The following is a 21,177-nucleotide window of genomic DNA, read 5'->3' on the forward strand; positions in this document are numbered from 1 at the left end:
CTCTTTGGTATGGGGCCATTGACCACATGGCCTCCCTAGACCCAGTGTCTCCAGATTCCCCTTTGAAGGCCCTTTTCCTGCAATCCACATACCTCTGTGTCCTTTGAATGTGTTGTGGGCCTATTGCGCTCACCTCATCCATATCCACCCTCCAATTTGCATCTGTGGCTGCGGGCTGTCCAGGGGGCTTCAATGGCAGGATGGAGGCGGTCCAAATTTGTCATAGACGCCTGGTGGTTGTGAACGAACGCGTCACATACTCACACACACAAACTCCTGTAAGCCTTTATAAACACTGTGGAAATTACCAAGAAACATCTCTGAAATCGACTAGGGATATCGCCATCTATCCACTTTTTTCCTTGCTTGCTGAATCGTCTCATCTGTTCTTCGAACTAACGGTTACCCAACTTTTATTATTGTTTGCTTTCGTGCCAATGTTATGTGCTATGACACTTTATGTTGCTTTATACTCAATGTACACCCTATTCTCAATTTAATATATGTAAAATGTCTACACCATTACAAACCGTCCTATGTACTTTTATCTCTCTAACTAGCTCATGGCCCACTTGATGTATACCTTCTCTTCTAACTTTCAATGTTATGCGGATGACACTCAGCTCTCTTTCATGCTCACCTCTTAAGCCTCCTCTCCTACCTCTATCATTCCTTAGTGTCTATCCACGATTCAGGATTGGTGCGCCTCAAACGATGTCTGTCTTATTGCCAATAAGACTGAGATCCTTCTCATTGGGACCCCTGCTCCCGCTTTCCATCTCATATTCTGCCCCCCCCCTCCTTGGGCCCTCTACCTTCTTCGAATCAACTCTCTCTTCTCTGCTCACATCACGGAGCGTATCAAGAAGGACCATTTCCAGCTCCACCTCCTCTGAGGTCTTCTACCTTTTCTCTCTTTACCCCAGAAGCTCACTTGTCTCTAGAGCCCTGTTTCTCTCCAGGCTGGACTACTGCAACAGCCTCTTTCTCAATGTGCCGACCTCTACTCTTCGCCCTCTGCAACTAATCCAGAACAGGGCTGCTAGACTTATCTTTTGCCTCAAGTCCAGGCACTGTATCTCTCCATCCCTGAATTTTCGCCACTGGCTCCTGGTGACTGCAAGAATCAAGTTGAAGACCCTCTGTATCATTCACAATCCTTCCTGGGGCCTTATCTCCCTTGCTTCCTTACTAACTTAACTGTCTGCTGTGCCGACTGGTTCCTTGGCACCCCTCAGAGTCTCACTGGGTACCAGGCTCCTCCATGACCAGTGTTCCTTGCACTACCTCCGCTCTTACTGTGCACTTTTGAACTGTAACTGTAACCCCCTAAACCCCCCTGCCTCCTTGCACTTACCCAGAGCCGCTCTTCTCTGGCTGAAAGTTGTCTTGTGGCTCCTAGAAACACTTGAGTACAGGCGCGTTATAATTGACATATCATATCCTCATATCACATAACATTAATGATTATTGCTTCCAAATGTAATGTTTCCTAGTCCATGTTTTCAACGCATGTTTGCCTTAGTACCCATGCCACATTATTTTGATATTAAAATATATATATATATATATATTTTTTAACAGATCTTAAGGACAATCCAAAAATGCCTTCTTGTATCATTTTTTGTTGCCCCAATGTCAGCCATGCCAAAATTGAAAGTACAGCCCTGCGTGTCTTTCCGAAGGATATCAATTTAGTAAACAAATGGCTGTCAAACTGTGGGTTTCCAATGTCCGAGATTGAAAGCAGAGTCAACGATGTCTTGGCTGACCTGAGGGGCAATCAATTCCACGTCTGTAGCGTGCACTTCTCTGAAGATATGTACGAACAGTGAAAGTTCACTAAAAATGGTGGCACAGACTCCATTGCAAATTACTTCCCAATACAGTTCCTACTGAATTCAAGCATATTCTGAACCAGGTTTGCAGTGTAGTGGGGGCAGATTTTTTTTATGTATTGCACTATTTTGCAAATCTCTTCTATATATTATGTTTTTCAAATGATAATTCAATACATTGAACTAGTCTGTGAACAGGTAACTGTAAGGAAGGCATGTAATCAACAGTAAGACAGACATAAGTGACCACAGTTCAAGGGTGTTTATTGAACTTCAAAAAGGGTTTGAAAAATGGCTATGTAATGTTAAATCTAAAGATGGAAACAAGCTACGACCATCAAATAAAAATAACGCATTTCCTTGTGTCTTGTCACCATAAAAGGGCCTGTATTAAAAAACCTATTGCCAATCATTGCCTCTAAGTACAAATAGTGTGGGAAACAATGTTGTGTAAAAGAAAGAAGTGTTCAAGAAATGATATGTCAGGATATTCAGGCCATTGGCCTCCCTTCCCCACGTTTTCAGCACAGGACAAGGTGGCACACTCGAGCTTAGCAGAGTCTCTGGCTTCTCTAGCACAAGGGTGCAGTTCCAACATTAGCATCAGGGCCTTCTGTGCCCATGTCTCTTTGCCTTTGCAAGTCTCTTCTTTCAGAGGGCCCGATGTGACAAACAAACAATAAGTTGCTTTCTTCTTAGGATTTCACACATACTCAATTTCTCAGGTGATTTACTATTCACTTTGGCTCCCCCGCAGCAGGGCTCAGATCCCCTTTAACACAATATTTGTAGGATTTCCATGTATCCAATTTCTCGGAGGTTTCACGGTTCACCCCGGATCCCCTTCAGACAGGCTGTGATCCATTTTAACACAATGTTCAATCAGTCTCCCTCCACCGCGCTCGGACCAATTTAATTCACTTTAACACAAACTTGCTTTAACCCAAAGCTTTCAATTGATCTCCCTCGTTCGGGCTCGGACCAACTTTATCTACTTTGTCATCAACTTTCTTGGCAGTATCAACACTGAAGACTTTCGATTGTGCACAGGATTTTGCTTGACCCGTTGCAGGGCCACTTCGATTCACAATCATTTGCCACTTTTTCACTTTTGCCACCTCTTACTTGGATACCTTACAGAGACCTTTGAATGAGCATGCACGCGGTTCCGGACCACTCTGTCAAAGGTATTGTATCTTGGTTTAAAAGTTCAATCACTCATCTGTTGTTCAATTTTACTCACGTTGGTTATCACGTGCGTTTCATACACTGTTCGCTTCTGTGCTCACCATACAATGTTGCTGCTTGCGACCTTGACATCAACACAGACCGGTCTGGTATCGGTCTCCCCAACTCACCGGCTGTGTTGATTTCACTGGTGCTGCCTTGTTGTTGGAGCCATGGACAGTACCACGGCAGCAGGCAATCCTCCCCGCCTTGATTATTGACGCGGGAGGGCCCTGGGTACCTCTGACACACAATGCAGGATTCTTCGGCCTGGTTTCCTGGCCTTACGCTTTCTATTCTCGAGGTGAAAGTCACGTTTCCTTGTCGAAAAGCGCGTCCCTCCTTGCAATCCCCTTCTGTTTTCGCCGTCTTTCTCCTCGTTTTAAACTGCCATCTTGGAACTGCTGTCTCCTCATTTGCTTTGCCTCGCTCAGAGTGTGCTCGCGGGCTCTGCCTTTTATCCGTGTGCGGAAGTGTAATGGAAGTCAGGTGTGCGTGATGGTCAGTAATTGCCTGACCCTGCCTGACCATTGTATTGGGACATGTCAGGTATAAGGCTCGGGTGTCAGTCCTTTTTCTCTCATAGCAAGCTGTCTGTGAGAAAGTTTTTGTGTTGTGAAAGGGGGGGTGGGGTTGAGTTCTTAAGTATCCTAGCTGGTAGGATAGGGAAAAAGTATTACAGGGAAGGGGATACTGCGTCTCACCATTCGGTGTCCCACTCCCCGAAAGACCCCTCACCCAGGTGATCCTCCCGCACTGGTCCACCCCCAGGAACTGGATCCAAAAGTGATGGCTGTGTCCTGGCCACCTGGAAGACAGATCCCTGGGGTCTAGTGGGTGAGACACCTCAGATTTCTCAAATAACATAATGAAGGTTTTGGATTTGTTGTGGAATACTTTAATTGACATTTTACTACACAAGTTTACTTTGTGGCACAATGTACTGTGGTTTACACATTTATAACTGTAGATTACTTTGTGTATCCCTTGTTTATAGATACAGTAACAATTCGGAGCAATGTGAGCCTTCTCGAAAAAATTACATTGTGTCTTTCACAAATGGGTCAATTGGTTCAATGTGTTGATTAGCATCTCTGTCTTTACGTAGACCGCACTGATGGAAGTACAGACTGTTACCATGAAGGAAACCAAAGACACGTCAAACATCCAAATGGTGAGGCTGAGTGACTTCATCATAACCTTACTTTTTCGCGTTTCATGTCGTCTAATATATAATACTAATGTACATTGACTATTTAACAATGGTGTGAATATGTGTGTCAGTTAAAGTAGATAGATTGTACATCTACCACTATTGCAGAGCCAACAGCAACCACAATCGCCATTCAAGTAATTTTTTGATAACTATCCTTCAGATTCGACTGTACCAGACATTTGTTTTTTGAAGCGCATAGCAACCCAGGAATCTGTCTAAGTGGAATGTAGGCTTGCAAGTAAATATCATCTATCTTTTGTGTGCAAATTGTTTTTCTGATTTTACTTTTACATCCTTAATATTGAAATTACTTTGCTATAGGGGGAGGCTGGAACTTCAACAACGTACTATTATTGTACAGAAACCGTTCTGGAGGATGATGTATGACAAGTGATAAATTATTGAATTATATTATTTTTTGTTTTTTATTTGCAATACTATCTGCAAATTGCAAAGCATTAGCTCAACAACCTCGATGTATTTCTCACAGAAACAAATGCCACAATGAAAGTTTATATAATTATAACTGTGGATTACTACTACAGTGATAGTTCAGTGAAATTTGAGCCTTCTTGAAAAACATACATTGCGTCTTTTACAAATAGGTAATTTTGTTCAATGTGTTCATTAGCATGTCTGTCTTATGTAGGTGACCCCTATGGAAGTGCAGATCGTTACCGTGGAGCAAACCACAGTGACTTGCACATAAACGTACATCGGCTTTTGATGTGGTATGATTTATAATACAAACGTACATTTACTATTTAACACTTGTGTTAATATATGCATCAATTAAAGGAGATATATTGTACATCTAGCACTATTTCAGAGTTAACAGCAACCGCACTCACCATTCAAGTAATTTTTTGATAACTATCGTTCAGATCCGACTGTACAAAATATGTATTTGTTTCAGTGCATAGCAACCCTAAAATCTGTCTTCGTGGCATGTAGGCTTCTATGTAAATATTGTCCTACATTATTTTAAGTGTAATTATTTTTGGGTTTTCACATATTTATTATTTCTATTAATTTGATATGGGGGAGGCTGGAACTTCAGCAACATAATATTGTTGTACTGCAACTGTTCTGGCAGATAAGCTCTGACAAGTGATGAATTATTGAATTATATTACACTTTTTTGGTTAGAATTAGCAATACAGTCTGCAAATTGCTAAGCATTATCTTAACAACCTCTACAAATTCCTCACAAACTAATGCTACAATTGAAGAAAAACATCATAAAAACATAATTTGTTACTGAATTATAGAAACGTTCACAAATTATATGAAAGGAGTATGTTTTTGTTCATAAACATTGGGCCTCATTATAACTCGCCCGGTATGGAAACAACGGTGGCGGTAAACCCGCTGCCACCGTTGTTTCCATGCCGGGCGATCACAACTCCTGCAGGTGGAGGCGTCAAACCCGCCAGGTCTGACCTGGCGGGTTTAACACCGCCCGCCTGCAGGCGGACAAGGAAACACCGGCACCATCACGAGATGGTGCTAGTGTTTCCATGATCCCCATCCCCATTGAGTCGTATGGGACTCAATGGGGACCAACACCATTCTGCCTCCGGAATTTCCAGGACACCAGGGTTGTAATGCCCCGGTAATTCTGGGAGTCACAGATGCGGAATGGTAATACGAGTCCGGCGGTAACCAGGCGGTTTAACCGCCTGGTTACCGCCGGACTCGTAATGAGGCCCATTATCTGCTTGTTTAAAAATGTAATGACTATTCAAAAAAATGTCATCACATCATTTAATGAATATGTTTTGCAGGATGATCACACATCAACTCCCAGCGACATCTCTGAAGTTTATCAGGTACACTTTCGAATCTGTCTTTTTAAAATTTTACATATACACAGTGTTAGAATGTATGTCCAAAATAATGCCAAAATTGTAAACAGCCGATTAACTGTATCTTTTTATACATTTTGAAGTGATATTGTATGGTGGACAATCATTAGATGAACTGTCTCAACATGGAGTTTGTAAGATGAATAATGTTAATATTACATTGTTTAACAATCTAATAATTTTCGTTGAATGTGTTATGTTTAAGGAATGTACTACTGAAGTGGTTGAAATTGAAGATACTCATGGCCCTGAGGTATACATAGGTAATTTTTAGATTTGTGTATATGAATGTTGCAGTTGAAGAGCAAATTGCATGGTTTATACAATTTCAAAATGTTGTTTTTCATCTTGGTCTTCTGATCGGCACATGAGAATCGAATATTTCATGGAAAATACAGAAAAAAGGGTAAATAAAGAAAAGTATCTTTAATCGAAATCAGTTGTTTATGAAGTATTGTGTTGATTTTGCATTTTGAGGATGTAATTCCTATATAATGTGTGTGTATAAAAAATGAAGCATGTTTCTTTTCATCCATTAGAGACCTGCAAAAAAGAAGAGCATGAAGACGCAGACGTGTCAGTACTCATGTGCGGAATGCGTTGGTAATCAAGGGCTGAGGTCGAGGGTACACAAGGGTAGACGGAGTCCACCCACTTTTTTCAGAAGGTGGATTCAGTCCCCCCAGCTAAAATGACAAAAATTGAAAGTCTTCCTTGAATTGGTGATTTAAAGCTGAGCTCTGGGATCGAACCACAGTCGTCAGGTTTGCAGGCCAGACACTTAACCACTGCAATATATAACCTGATGAAAAACAAACAACTAAAGGTGACATTTCTCATTTCGGTACTGCATGTTCCAGGGGAAACCTTTGTATTCGTTCTTGGAGTTTAAAACATGCACACACACCTTTTAATGTTTTCGAAAACACTATTAGAAGAAAATATCCTCTCTTGGTTTGGTGTGTGTTGATTTTATGAAAGGCAAATGCTATTCGTCCTGTGCAATTTGGGTAGTTATACAAAGCCAATTTAATGAAATGTGCATATTTCACCTTCATATGCTAATTTCTGGTGACATCACCTCCCATTGTGTTTGTTGATGAGCCCTCCCACTTTTATTTTTAGGACTTGACCCTCGAGGTAATCTGAAAAATAGTGAGTTGGCCAGGAGAGGAGTAGAAGCTGTCAATGTTGCTTCTGGCTATCCCAGTAAGGACCCCCTCATAGAGGGTGACCTTTCTTATGAAGACCTGCACTGTCCGTTAAATATACAAACAGGGATGTGGTTCAGACAAAAGAACAAAAATTACGATCAGGTATATGCCAGGCTGCATGGAAATAGGAACGTGTTTTAGTATCTAAGTACAGTGGAGTTAAATTCAACTGGTTTCGAGATGACACTGACCCGAATAGCTCTAGACGTTGACTCAAAGAGGAAGAAAGAAATTCAGCCCGTGGCAACAAAAGTTGGAGCTTGGGCCAATTGATTCCAGACGAAGGAGACAGAAAGTAACAAGGGAAAGGAGCAGGGAAAGGACTAGATGCGGCAGGAAGGGAAATTAGTAATGTTAGTAGGGACCTACCTCCCGGGCGGAACGAGGACGCACTAACAGCAAACTGAGTGCACACTAGTAATGCTGCATAGCGTCCACAGTTCTGTGCACAAAGTTGCCAGGGATAATGGCAATTCTGCACAATCCCACGTAGCCCACACCAAGTAATCAATAGCCGAAAACAGTTCACGGGAATCCAAAAGGCAATCCTTTAAACAGAAGAAATGTTTGTTCAACAAGCCAGAATTGAAGTACCAAAAAACGCAGTCCAAAGAATCGTCAGATAAACAGAATCAGGGGTCAGCAATAGTGATCAGAAAATTACAAAAAACGGGATCGGAACTCAGCATACCAATATGGCACCCAAAGCCACACGCCGTTGGAAACCCACACTCCCATCAGAGAAACAACCAACACAGCACCCCAGCTCTCCCCATCATCTACATCCCCTACAACACTCACCAGTACCACCTCCTTCCGCACACCTAACTCCCCCACCTAACTCCCGCACCTGACTGTAATTTCAATGCTCAATGCGCAGGCCACTACTGCTGTCCCCCAGCACACGCACTACACCGTTAGGACAGTGTCCCACAACACCGACCCCTTGAAGCCCACTGCCACCACCCTTAACATACAAGGCAATGACACCACTGTTGTACCTCCCACTACAACCTTGTCGCCTACCCTCACCACCATGCACACACGGAACGATATCATCAATGTATGCCCTAACACCAACATGCCGCTTGATGTTGCCACCATGCCCATCTGTTATGGGACTAATAATGTATGCTGCATTACATCACTGCCGCCTGATCATGCCTGTACCTAATAATGTGACCACAGATGTACTCCCTACGACCACCAAGCTGGTATGTGCTGCTACCTTGCCCACATGTGTTGTGACTAGTATTGTATGCTCTTCTGCCTCCACGCTACCTACGGCTGCTACCATACCTATTTCTAATGATGTATTCATTAATGCACGCCACACTACCACCATGTCGCTTGATGCTAACACTACACCTACGCATATATGTAATGATGATATGCCCACCTATCTACGCCTGATCTCCTCTGTGCTTCATGCTGTTGCTACCACGCCTATGCCTAATAATGTGACCACTGATGCACCACGCCCGCTGCCACTATGTCGCACTTCGCTGCCACCCTGCCTGCTATGATGCTACTGTTGACGTATGCCCCGCTGCCTCAGTGCTGCCCGACGCCACAATCAAGCCTCCAGCCACCATCTACCACGGCCCAAAAGCCTCAAACCTCCCATCTAACCACACTCAGCTGTGCACTCATTGATGCATGCTCCCTACCAGCTCACGCAGTAGAGATCCATGACCTAATCACCACTCATAACCTCGATCTTCTTGCCATCACTGAGACCTGGTTGCACAAAGCGGCTGGACCTATTCTAGCGCTTGCTCTTCCCACTGGCTACACGATCTTCTGACAAAATCAGCCGCTATCTAAAGGTGGTGGTGTAGCACTCATTGCCAAGGAGTCCATCTCCATCAGAATGGTTGAAAAGTCTACCCTAAGTAACTGCAACCCCCTAGCCCTTAAACTCAACATCTCCCACAACTGCTCCTTCACACTCTACATAGTGTACCGCCCCCCTGACCCCCTAGCAGACTTCCATGGTCCCATCACCCACCTCCTCTCTGACACCTTAAAGACCTCCACCAAAATCCTCATGGTAGGTAATTTGAATTTAGGGCTTCACGACCCCAAAGACACCCAATCGAAATCCTTAGCAAAGTCTGTGGAAACTTTAGGATTCAAACACTCCATCTCGCAACCTACACACATTAAAGGTCGGACCCTTGAATGGCTAGCTCACCACAACTGCCTGCCAGTCATCAATGACAACACCCCCTCCCCTAGATGGACCACCACCTTATCCAGTTCCCTCTCTCCCTCCCCAAACATCAGAAACAACCTGCCATGCCTCTCCCCCCTCATTCGCCAGAAGCTCACTCCTACTCACCAAAGACAGACTCATCCCACATCTGCAAGTCCCAGCCCTTTGTCCCCCGTTTTCCAACGACCCTAACACACTGGCCCTCACTTTTAACTCTATTTTAACTTAAGCAGTAGAGGACATCGCACGGAAAGCCAAATCCACCAAACACTCCAACACATGATTCTCCCCTGAACTGCTAGAGCTACGCACCAAGAAATGGGCAGCCTTGTACATCTGGCAATCCAACCATTTGGAGTCAGCCAAACAGGTATTTAATCAACTCTCTAAGGAATACAAAAAAGCAATCATCAAGGCCAAAGCCAACTCCATCAATACCAGAACTGCCAATGCCAATTCTGACACCAAAGAAATATTTGCCATTTCAGGGAACCCGACACCCCTGCCCCACGAACCCTGTCAGGCCATTTCCAGAGACGAAGCCTGGTGCTTAGGCATCCAACATCAATGCTGAACAAGCTAGACACCCTCCACACCAGAATCCTTGCCAACCAACACCCCCCTAACCCTCCCAAACCATCGGACACACCCACTCCTAACCTGGAGGCCCCCCCACAACACTCTTCTCGTTCAAGGACATCAATGAATCAGATGTCCTCTCGCTCATGAAGAATATTAAACCCTCCATGTGTAAAGGTGATATCTGCCGGCCACCCTTATCAAAGAATGTGCCGATATACTTGCAACCTTCCTCTCAGCATTCATTAATGCCTGCTTCGCCTCAGGTTCTGTCCCGCCCTGTCTTAAAGAAGCGTGGGTTTGCCCCCTCCTAAAAAAACATTTCTCGACCCTAACAAACCCAACAACCACAGACCCATAACCACCATCCCCTTCCTACAAAAAATCTAGCAGCATACCTACAAGTCCAACACTTCCTAGAATCTAACAACGTCCTAGGTTCTCGACAATCCAGCTTCCGCCATGGTCACAGAACCGAAAAAGCCCTGCTTGACCTTAAGAACCAAATCAATGACATCAGAGACACAGGCAAGCCTGCCCTGCCCCTCCTCCTTAACCTTTCAGCCGCATTTGATCTGGTAGACCAGAAGTTACTCTGCCAACACCTGTCATCCTCAGTACACTTCTCTGCCATCGCTTGGATCTCTTCCTTCCTCCAAGGAAGATCTATGCGTGTCTTTTCCGACCAAGCGTCTGCGAAATCAGCCATCATTCAATGCAGAGTAAGTCAAGGCTCCTGCATCTCCCCCACATTATATTACATTTTCACTAGACCTCTCTTCAGAACTCTGGATTCACTCGGCATCATGTACACCAAATATGCAGATGATACTCAAGTCCTCCTCCCTTTGTCCGGCGATTATGAAGAGGATGCCAGAACCCTTGACACCACCTACGCCACCATTCACACCTGGATGGCTTTTCAATGGTGAAAAGACAGATCTTCTCCTACCAGGATCCATTGACACTCTGAAAAAACTTGACAGTCGTTATTCCTCCTTCAACCTTGGTAACACAGCTATCCCAGTCTCCCAGGAAGACAATTTTTCCGAATTGCTTGCAGAACTGCTCACACAATCCACACCCACTAAAAAAAGAAAGATAACATGTTCCCTCTGTCCCCAATACATTTGGAAGACCCAGAAACTTCACAAACTGAAATAAGTCAAGGAACTTGTACCCTTGATCTGGACTTCACTCTTCTGAGTGTTGAGGACTTATCCACCACTATGAAATCACAAACCACGGTGGTGCAGGACGATTGGCTGTTATGGGAGCCAAAATACATTGGCCCTCATTACGACCCTGGCGGAAAGTAACTGACATGACCGCCATAGCGTAAATAGCGTTTCCGCCACTGCACGATGGAGGAAAGTGCGGCTAATTCTGACCCATCGGGCACGAGCATTACGCCATGGCGGAAGTGCAACGTCCGCGATGGCGGAAATGACCCCAAAACGCCCCTTACCGCCGTCGTACGTCGCCCTAGGTGCAATTCCGCCACCCATCTTAGCGGTCACCGTAATGAGCGGTCAGCGCAAATTACGGTCACCGTAAATATACGGAAACGGAAGTAAAAACATGGGGCCGGAACGGGAAACAGCACGCCGTACACCTATAAAATCAGAATCCCAACACAACCATTAAAAATCCGACCCGGAGACACATCCCAACCCGTCAGCCACCCCATTTAAAAAAAATAAATATGGGAAAAGTTGCTAAAAAAGCGTGCGATCGCAAGCGGCAGGTCCACTTCTCCCATGAGGAACTCGCCGTGCTCACAGAGACCCTCCAGGAGAATGCTGCCGTCGTCTTCTCGACGCAAATGACGAGGACGGCACTTGCGAACAAGAAGGCCATATGGGCCCTGGTGGCACAGCGGGTAAGTGCGGTGGGGACCGCACCCCGCAACCCACAGCAATGCAGAAAGCGATGGGACGACCTACGGATACGCGTCCGGAGCATACTCTCTGCCAACCGGAACATTGCCACAGCTACCGGGGGAGGATCGGAATCACCCATCAAGTTGACCCCCTGGGAAGAAATCTGTGCCTCCACCATTGGAATGGAGAGCATAGAGGGAGTCGGAGGGATGGAGAAAGGAGTGCAGACATCCGAAGAATCAGGTAGGTGGCCCAAATAAAACTATGCCAAATCCACAATTACCAACCATGTGAAGTACCATGTGTCCCCATAGTGCAATAGAAACACATGTCCAGGAGAACGACCACATACATTGCCATGACAGCGCCCCTTAAAAGTCAGATTAAATAAATAAATATTTAAAAATCCCAAAAACACACTCTACATGTGCAGCATGCACACCCTAACTGCAGACTGCAAAATAACTGCATCCCCAATCCACACAAAAATGAGACCACCTCCAAGGCCCTGACCCAAATCACCCCCAGGTACCACCCCAATGCATGTGATACAATTGCCATTACAATTACCACAGACCCATAAATAACGCTCGCCCTCCTTTACTCCACCACAGGGTCCGATTCCAACGACGAGCTTCAGGACACCCCTACCAGCACACCTGCAAAGAGGGCCAAGACCAACGGCCAAAGACCCTCCACCTCAGCTGCACGGATCAAGACACGGCAGCAGCACAAATCGAGTGGCAGCACACTGGAGGGGACTCCAACACGCACCCCAGCAGCCAGCATGTCCACAACAGCAGCACCACAGGTCCCCCCAATGGATGCCACAGAAGGCACTGCTTCTGGTGGCAGCAGCACCCTAGGTGACACTGCATTCATGCCAGCATGCTCCGACACAGAAAACGGTGCTGTCGAAGTAGGACACATCCATGACCTGTCTCAATCCCCCTGTTTGTATCATCCCGTACACCATGAGGAAACCACGCAGGGGCACCCATAAGACGACGACTGGCCAACCCCCACAAGGCCTGTGGCAAGGCAACATGAGGCGTCCAGCCCCTCTGTGACACCACCGCAAATGGGCATGGCCCAGCAGAGGCAACAGTCCCTCGAGCAGATGATTGTGCAACAGCAGCAACTGGCCACGCTCCTCAAGGAGCATGCTGCTGAATGTGGGGGTTCTAAGGCAGCCATTGAAACATCTACTGAGACACTTAGGGCAGAAATGGAGCGAAGTACCGAGAGCCTGAGGGCAGAAATGGAGAGAAGTACCGAGAGCCTGAGGGGACAAATGGAGAGAAGCACCGAGAGCCTGAGGGGACAAATGGAGAGAAGCACCGAGAGCCTGAGGGGGGAACTGCATGCGACGTCCAAAGACGTATGTGGTGAACTTACCGCTGTGCGCCGTGTGCTCACTGAGCTCTCACAAACCCTTAGGGACATGCATGGACGTGAGCAGGCAGAGACATCATCCGTTGCAAGTTCCGTCCAGGGCAGCCCCCAACGTAGATCTGGGAGGAACCGGCGCTCCACAGGCAGGGGTGCCCCTGATACCCGGAGAGGGGGCTTGCAATAGCGTCTGCCCACTGACAATGAGCGTCATTGGACACTGGTGTTCGGGGGGGAGGTAGGAGGGTGGAGGGGGTGTGTTGTGCTTCATTGGGTGGCGGGTCGATTGGGTGTGTAATGTCATTTCACATCTGCAATACAATTCTTCATATTCATCCAATGAGATGTGTGGACATTGATCTCTGTGTACGAGGCCTATCTTGGCGTACAGTCCACATTGTGCATGTTCCAGACACACACAGTGCCACAAGTCCCGTGTCCATGTAACAGCCACCAGGCGTGAGTGCTAGAAGCATGCATCTATGAGATTCTGACGTAATTCACGGGCCTCCTGTGCCTCGCGGACCCCTTGAGGTGCTGCCACATCCCCACCCTCATCATGACCATCTTCAGGTGCTTGCAGTTCTGCGTCGGGGGGCATGGCCACATTCCTACGTACGCACATGTTGTGTAGCATGACACATGCCATGACCATCTTTGCAACCTTCTCATGGCGGTACAGGAGTGCCCCGCCAGACCTGCTGAGGCAGCGGAAACGAGCCTTCAGTAGGCCGAATGCCTGTTCTATGACCACACGGGTACGTGAGTGGGCATGGTTGTAGTCCTCCTCATGCTGGTCCTGTGGGTTCCGGATTGGTGTAAGGAGCCATCTCTTCAGTGGATACCCGGCATCACCTGTATGTGGACAACAAAGGATGTTTGTGGAATGTCATTGCTACGTATGCATCCCCCCCCTTCCTGCCAGGTCATTCACGCATCACCTACCCCACATACTCATGCATTAAATGAGACTCACCGAGTAGCCAGGATCGGTGCCCTGCGTGTCGCTCCATGTAGCGTGGTATTCTAGAGTTCCGCAAGACCATAGAATCATGTGTTGATCCTGGAAATCGGGCACAACAATGTGTAAAGATCCTGTTGGAGTCACACACCATTTGTACATTGATAGAATGATATTGTTTCCGGTTGCGGTACTGGGCCTCCATGGCATGTGGGACAACCAATTCCACATGGGTGCAGTCGATGGCACCAATGCAACCCGGTATGCCGCCAAGTGCATGGAATCCCACTTTTGTGTTTGTAATCTCCTGCTCCGAGCGTGGTAAAGTGATGTAGTCGTCTGAGTGCTTCAGGAGGGCATCAAGCACTTGGAATAGTGTCCGTGAGAATAGTGGCTGTGAAATGCCATGCAACTGTCCGACTGTGTGCTGGTAGGTGCCTGTGGCCAGGAAGAGGAGTACAGACACCACCTTCAGTAGGTGTGGGATGGCGGTTGGGCTATCTATCATGCTGACAAGGTCAGCGTGTGTCATGTCGACAATGGCGGTTATGGTGTCCCGGTCCAAACGGTAGAGGGTGTGGATCTGCTCAGCTGTGAGGTTGAACGGATTAGCTCGGAGGCGTGGGATTGCGGGCTGCCTGCGTGGTGGTAGTGGCTGTGCTGGTGGGGCTTGCTGGCCATGCCTTGCCCTCCTCCTCCTCCTCCTCCTCCTGCGTCTCCTCTGTGCGGCCGGTTGTTGTAGTAGTTGGCGTTCGTCTTCTTCTTGAAGTTGGAGTACTTGCAGTGCAATCAGGTCCCCCAGGCCCAAAATCGCTAGTCCTGCCGGTAGCATTCTGGAGTGGGTGTGGTTGGGGGAGGGGGTTGGGTGTGCAATTTATGTGTTTTCAGGCTGTATAGCCTTCACCTGTGGTGATTCATTACACCTGTGTCAGCTGCAATGCCTTTCGTGCGAGCACGCCCCGCACACGACGCTGCAATTCGACGCATGGCATCTTGCATTTACATTCATGTTCTTAATCCCGATGGCAGTGAAATATTGGTTTATATGTTAATTCTGCTATGGTCCCATTTTTGCACATACTATATTTGCATTCGCGAGCAGACTTGTGAAGTGTCAGTGGAATGTAGTGCTCGATCAACGGTGGACCCTCATGCAGCACTGTACCGACGTTCACCGACGGGCGGGGAGTCCCATCAGTGATTGAGGCCAGTTACCATTTTCACACACAGCCGCACTACATAGATGTATTTGTGAATACAAGCGTTCACAGATGCCTTTTCGACGTGATGTTGCAAATTAGGAATTCGAAGGACAGCGCTTTCGGTTTTCAACTAGCGGCGTGGAGACGCCCACAGGTCTGACTGGAAATGTAACGTTCTATTGTTGAATGTCCTTGGGACAGGGCCCATGACGAGAATGCAATGATTGATATGATTTGAATGGGATGCGCTATAGCGTAGTGGACGATAAGGCAGGACGTTCCCAAATACATGTGACTTCACTACACAAGGAATCCGGGCAGGAGCACAGTGGATTTTGAAGACTGCATTACGCACAGACTCAATGGAAATTTCGAATGTTATGTGAGTAAATCTTCAGGCGTTTTCATACCGGGATGAGGGAATGATGAATGGATGCATGGACAGATGATTTAATTGGGAGTCTGCCATGTACATGGCTATTTGGAATCTATCCCCTTCCCCTGCGCTATGTGATGCAAGGCTGCCATAGTGGGACCATTGTCTGTCTGCCCTTGTTGAACCCTCCCTGTCTCGACGCGCCTTCAATCACTTGTGTCTATGCACGTTGATGATCCCATCTGATGGATCCTGTTCTGACAGGCGCATGCACACAGACACTCGTTTGTAATAGTGTATTCACCTCGATTTGTGTCGTTATGATTCGCAAGTGATTTTTGGGTGCTATTGATCCTTATGAGTGGGCTAGCATGCATATGGTTGTAGGTTTGGTGTGTTGAATGAAGTGAGTAATACATATGAAGTTCGGATGCCCATACTATTATTTTTTTAATTTGGGTGACAGGTATCTCCTCCCCTTCTGCCGCTGCCATCTGTACGCCACTCCTGCAGATGGCTTCTACAGTCGACACCTGCAGCTTCGAGTTAATCAGTGGAGCACCATTACGATCTTATGGGACGATCGCCAATGGCCCACATGCCCTTACGCAGTACTAGTGGCTAGGTGCAGCATACCTAGCTTCCAGCTGGACTAGTGCCTACTTCATGGGACGGCCCTGCGGTCCTAGGCGCTTCCATGTTGCCTTTTTGGATGTTGATGTAGCCCCTGTGTACCATGAAGGTACAGGGCGTCACACAAGGGGAAGCTGGTCATTTATTGCGGATGCAGCCCACAGTAATGATGATCATTTGGGAGTTTATGTTCAAATGGCTGTATGGGCTTGGTGATTTTGATGTGCATTAAATTTATATTCAGATATTAACCGTGTAGCGTTATTCTTTGCTAGTAATGTGGCATATTCCGATTTGTGGCGCGATGTATTGTGAGGTGATCTGCATTGGGTTCCGGCTTCTGGGTACAGTTGTGTGGTACGTGCTTATGCTGATGGTTGGTTTGACTACTGGCAAGTGTAAAGGGCTGGTGCAGTCTCCCTCAGGTTACTGCTTTGAATGTTGATTTACACTGGTGGCAAGCGATGGGGGACTGTTGTTGTTTTGTCTCATGGGATTTTCAGTTCATTTTGGTGTACTTGCACCTTCAGATGCCTGTGCTGCATCAGTACGGCAATGGTGTGTTGCCAAATGTGGATGGCCACTCACAGGGCACTTGGGGCCCCTGCATGCATTTGTTCGTTGGCATGCATGGGTGACTTGTACATTTCACTGGTTGCATGGTGTGACTACATTGCGCCTACGAGGAGTTGTGCAATGTGGCCAGGGAGTGGAGTACAGGCACTCAGTGGGGCCATTTACGGTTGGTTCGCGATGCCGTAGTTCTCGCCATGGCGGAATGGTACTTTCCGCCATGCTTGATGGCGTTAAGTGAATGTCCGCTGGGGTCAGCATTCGCGTACCGTTGCGCCATGGCGGATATTGCGGTTTTGCACGGCGCGCGTGCGCGTACTTGGTGCAGTTAGCGTTGGCGTTCACTACGGTGTCGCTAATGGCATCGTACTTTACGGTGACGGGTCATGATCGCAACGGGCGGTATTCGATGGCGGTATTACATTTCCGCCATCGTTTTTCGTATTCCGCCAGGGTCGTAATGAGGGCCATTGTATTCGACTGCTGTCTGATTCAGATTATAAAAGTGATAAGATGTGACAAAAAACTACATAGGAGACTTTGTGGGGAGCCATTTGTTAGGGATAATTCTCTTATAGGGCTAATTTCCCAAATCTAGTGAGTCCCCCAGCAGCTTTGCTGGATTCTTGGGTTTTATTTTCTCCTGCTAAGAGTGAGACTCTTTTCCTCCCACTCTTAGGCATGATTTGAGGTATGTCTTTGACTTTTTGTGTGCTTATGGGCTATGTTTTTTTTTTTTTACTCCATAGGGTATCATCTGTTTTTGTGTATGTGTTACACAGCACCCTCAGTGCAGTAACACAGGGGTGTCATAGTGACCCCCAAACATAGACTCCATACCCTGGGACTGACTACTGTCTCCTAGGGCATGTAAAGTCATCATTGACTTTACTAGTCCAAAATTGTGAACAGAACCAGTACAAACCATCATATTGTGGAAGTACTGGAAGGGGTTAATTCGATTGCCCCTGGGTCTGTTTCCAAGGGGGCACTGTCCAGTCCCCCCTTGTCGAGTTTCTGGCTGGTGGCAGTGGTTACCACGCAAAATATTCCACCGGAATATTTCCTATGGGATTTTCCTATTGATTTTAAACGCACCACTTTTTGGTGCAATGTTAAAGATACCGCGGGTTTATTTATTTAATATTAAATCACTGGTTGGGTCTTTTTGCCAGAACACTTTTCTAAAATGGCGTTCGTGTCCGTCTCTGTAACTCCAACCAAGGTGGGGCCCTTTGTTCCACTTTTTGGCGGGCTTCTCCACAGAAGCCCTCCAACTGGTGCCTCTCTGTCTGGGTTCCACAGGATGTGTGGGTGGGGGAATTGGCACCCTGGACTGCATTGCCTTAGCAACCCAAGTCGCACTCTGTTCTGATTGGGCTAGTGGTGAGCAGCCCGGCTCACCACTTAGCATGTTTGAGTGACAGCTAGGCTGTTGAATGGGGGGTTTTCTGCATAAAAGCAGGGCTTTTGGGACTGGAACTTCAGAAGTCGCCACAGGACCTAAGAAATCCGAAGAGGGGAGAAGCTGAGCCATCTGCAACGACGACACCACCGGTGGAGCCCTGCTGCAACGACCTCACCACTTTCCCGACGACAAGAGAAGATCTTCTGCTGAAAGAGTCTTCTCCCCCTGAGCTGGTGGGTTCAACCAGTTCGCCATTTCGCCTTCCAGGACATCTCTTGGTAGAATCGCCCGTGCCAAGCATCCGGGCGGCCGGATAGCCAAGCTGCACCACTGTGACCGCAAATACCAGGAACGCACGTTTTAACCGACGAACTCCACGGCTGGTTTCTTCCCTGGGCAGTGCAACGACTACAAGTTTCCTCCTCGACGAGATCCTCTCTTCTCCTGGTCGAAACCACGAACTGCACCCACTGCCAGGAACAACTGCCACCGCTGGAGCTTCCTCACTCTTAAAGGTACTGTGTTCCACCTGGCCTCCCTTTCTTCGGTTTGCTCAAGGTGACCCTTAAATCTTTGGCTTTCCAACTGGGTTGACCCCCTGACCTTCTAACTTTATCTTTTGAACCACCCCAACCTCTTTTGAACATTTCTACAAAGACTGCATTTCCCAACTGTGTGATCTTGGGCACATTTCACCCTGCTCCAATTAAAGTGGGCCTGGCCTATGAATTTTGGCTCTACAGTAGACTCTGCCTTCACTAACTTATTTTTGTCTCTTAAAAGTGTTGGGAACTGTTTTATCTTTATGACCTGCCTTTTTCTCTCCCTTTTATTTAATTATTGGAGTGCCATCTAAGTTACACGCTCACCTCTGTTTTGACAAAAAGCGGTTTTTTGACTTAGACTTGTCTAATAATTGCTAAGGGAGGTGTGTATACTTTTCTGATTGTGTTTTGAACTTGCTTTGATTAATAGTGCTAGTGTATTTTCTAAAATGTGTGTTAAATAAATATATACTTTTGATACAAAGCTCTGGTCAGTGTTTACTTGTTCTACTGTGTTTTTGGCCCTATTGTGTATCCTCTGTATACTGTCTAACTCTTCTTGAGAGAAGTCTTACTGCTCAGCCACAGCTACCAGGTAAATCTGGGTGGTACAGACTGCTACCAATTGGGTTTACTGCTTACTCCTGTAGTCTTAATCTTTTTGCAGTGTTCCCCAAGGGAACTGCACAGGATTCTGCCTAACACTATTGGTGAACTTTACTCATGTAGTTAAAGGCACAAACCTAAAGATCAAGGGTAGCTGTGTACACAACCATAACACATTTGCATGGTCTGCTCAACCTACACTTGAAAAAAGTGCCTGCTGGAAATGTACTTTGTCCAGCTGCTTTGCTGTTTAGCGGATTAATGTTCAGCAAAATTTCAAGTTTCGTAACATTTTTGAGACTTGAGTTCCTTTAAAAAAACAATACTACAGCTATCAGAAAAAATTCTTGTACCCGTCGATTTGCCAGGTATGGACACAGAAAGAAATATCTTTGGACAATGCATTACATGAACAAGGCTCAGGCTTGTGGGTGATGGACCGTGGGACAGTCCTGTTTTTTCAGCTAAATTCTGCATTTACCACTTCCAAGACATGGAAACCAAATAAATAGTGAGTTCAGTCATCGTGCAAGTGTCTGAATATACATCTTCGGTTGCAATGGAGGGTTCATTTAATCCATTGAACTTCTGCAGTCCAGAGGTTTGCAAATAGGCCTGATAGTCACTGACAGGCACGTGGTAATGGCCAAGGTAATGGGAGAGCAGTTCCCACACATACAGCATCAGTACGATGTATGTCACGTTGCAAAATCAATTTCTAAAAAAGTTACAGCAGCTGGAAAAAAAGGCTACAGAAAACATTTTAAGTTGGTCACATTCTATCAGCAACTATCTTCGGTGGAGCTCAAAAACTTGTGATGGATTTGTAGATAGGCTGCTCGAAAAATGGCATTCATTGAAGCACCATTGTTCAAACAAACACTCTTGGGAAGAAAACAAACATTTCCATGAATGTGCACATGGACCATTGAGCGAGGAGCGTGAGACAAATTCAGATCCGATCCCACACCCTTGACGAATCCCATCTACCTCAGGTCTTCTCTATCGGTGCTCTTAATCAATTTTTGCAGTTGTTTCAGGAGAAAACCCACAAATAATTTGCCAATTGAATCTAGCAAGGCGATCGGCCGGTAGTTCGATGGGTCATCTGGTTTACCTTGCTTATATAGGGGCACTATAATCGCCGATTTCCATGACTCTGGAATCACCCCCAATCTCATGATCTGGTTGAAGAGCTCAAATACAAAAGGAATCCACAGTTCTGGAGCATCCTTCGTCAAGGAGTTTGTCATACCATCTGGTCCCGGAGCTCTAGAGTGTTTGGCCTTAATTAGTAATTAGATGTCTACAAGATCCAAAGGAAGAGACTACCCTCTGGTGATCTTTGGAGATGCAATCTGGTCTCAACCTTCCTTTTGCTTGAATAGTTGCTAGTGGCTGTCCATGCTTCCTCTGTGACAACATTCAGCAGAGGGGA

The 21,177-nt window shown here is 46.5% G+C and overlaps 1 protein-coding gene across 7 annotated transcripts in view; it reads left to right on the forward strand.

The window, feature by feature from the left end:
• The window catches only part of LOC138569804 (protein adenylyltransferase SelO-like), a 1,380,025-nt gene that overhangs the window by 365,626 nt on the left and 993,222 nt on the right, over positions 1-21,177 (forward strand). For 3 of the 7 annotated variants that reach the window (XM_069648139.1, XM_069648135.1, XM_069648136.1), the window contains exon 4: positions 4,174-4,239. The exons of 3 other annotated variants lie outside the window; for them this stretch is intronic. In XM_069648139.1, the coding sequence (XP_069504240.1) occupies positions 4,174-4,239 (66 nt within the window). Of the gene's footprint in view, positions 1-4,173; positions 4,240-6,939; positions 6,976-21,177 lie in introns of those variants that run through there. One more of the 7 variants, XM_069648142.1, reaches the window with a different exon arrangement.

Source organism: Ambystoma mexicanum, chromosome 2q (genome assembly GCF_040938575.1).
Source record: "Ambystoma mexicanum isolate Mex_15411 chromosome 2q, UKY_AmexF1_1, whole genome shotgun sequence".
NCBI classification, from domain to species: Eukaryota; Metazoa; Chordata; class Amphibia; order Caudata; family Ambystomatidae; genus Ambystoma; species Ambystoma mexicanum.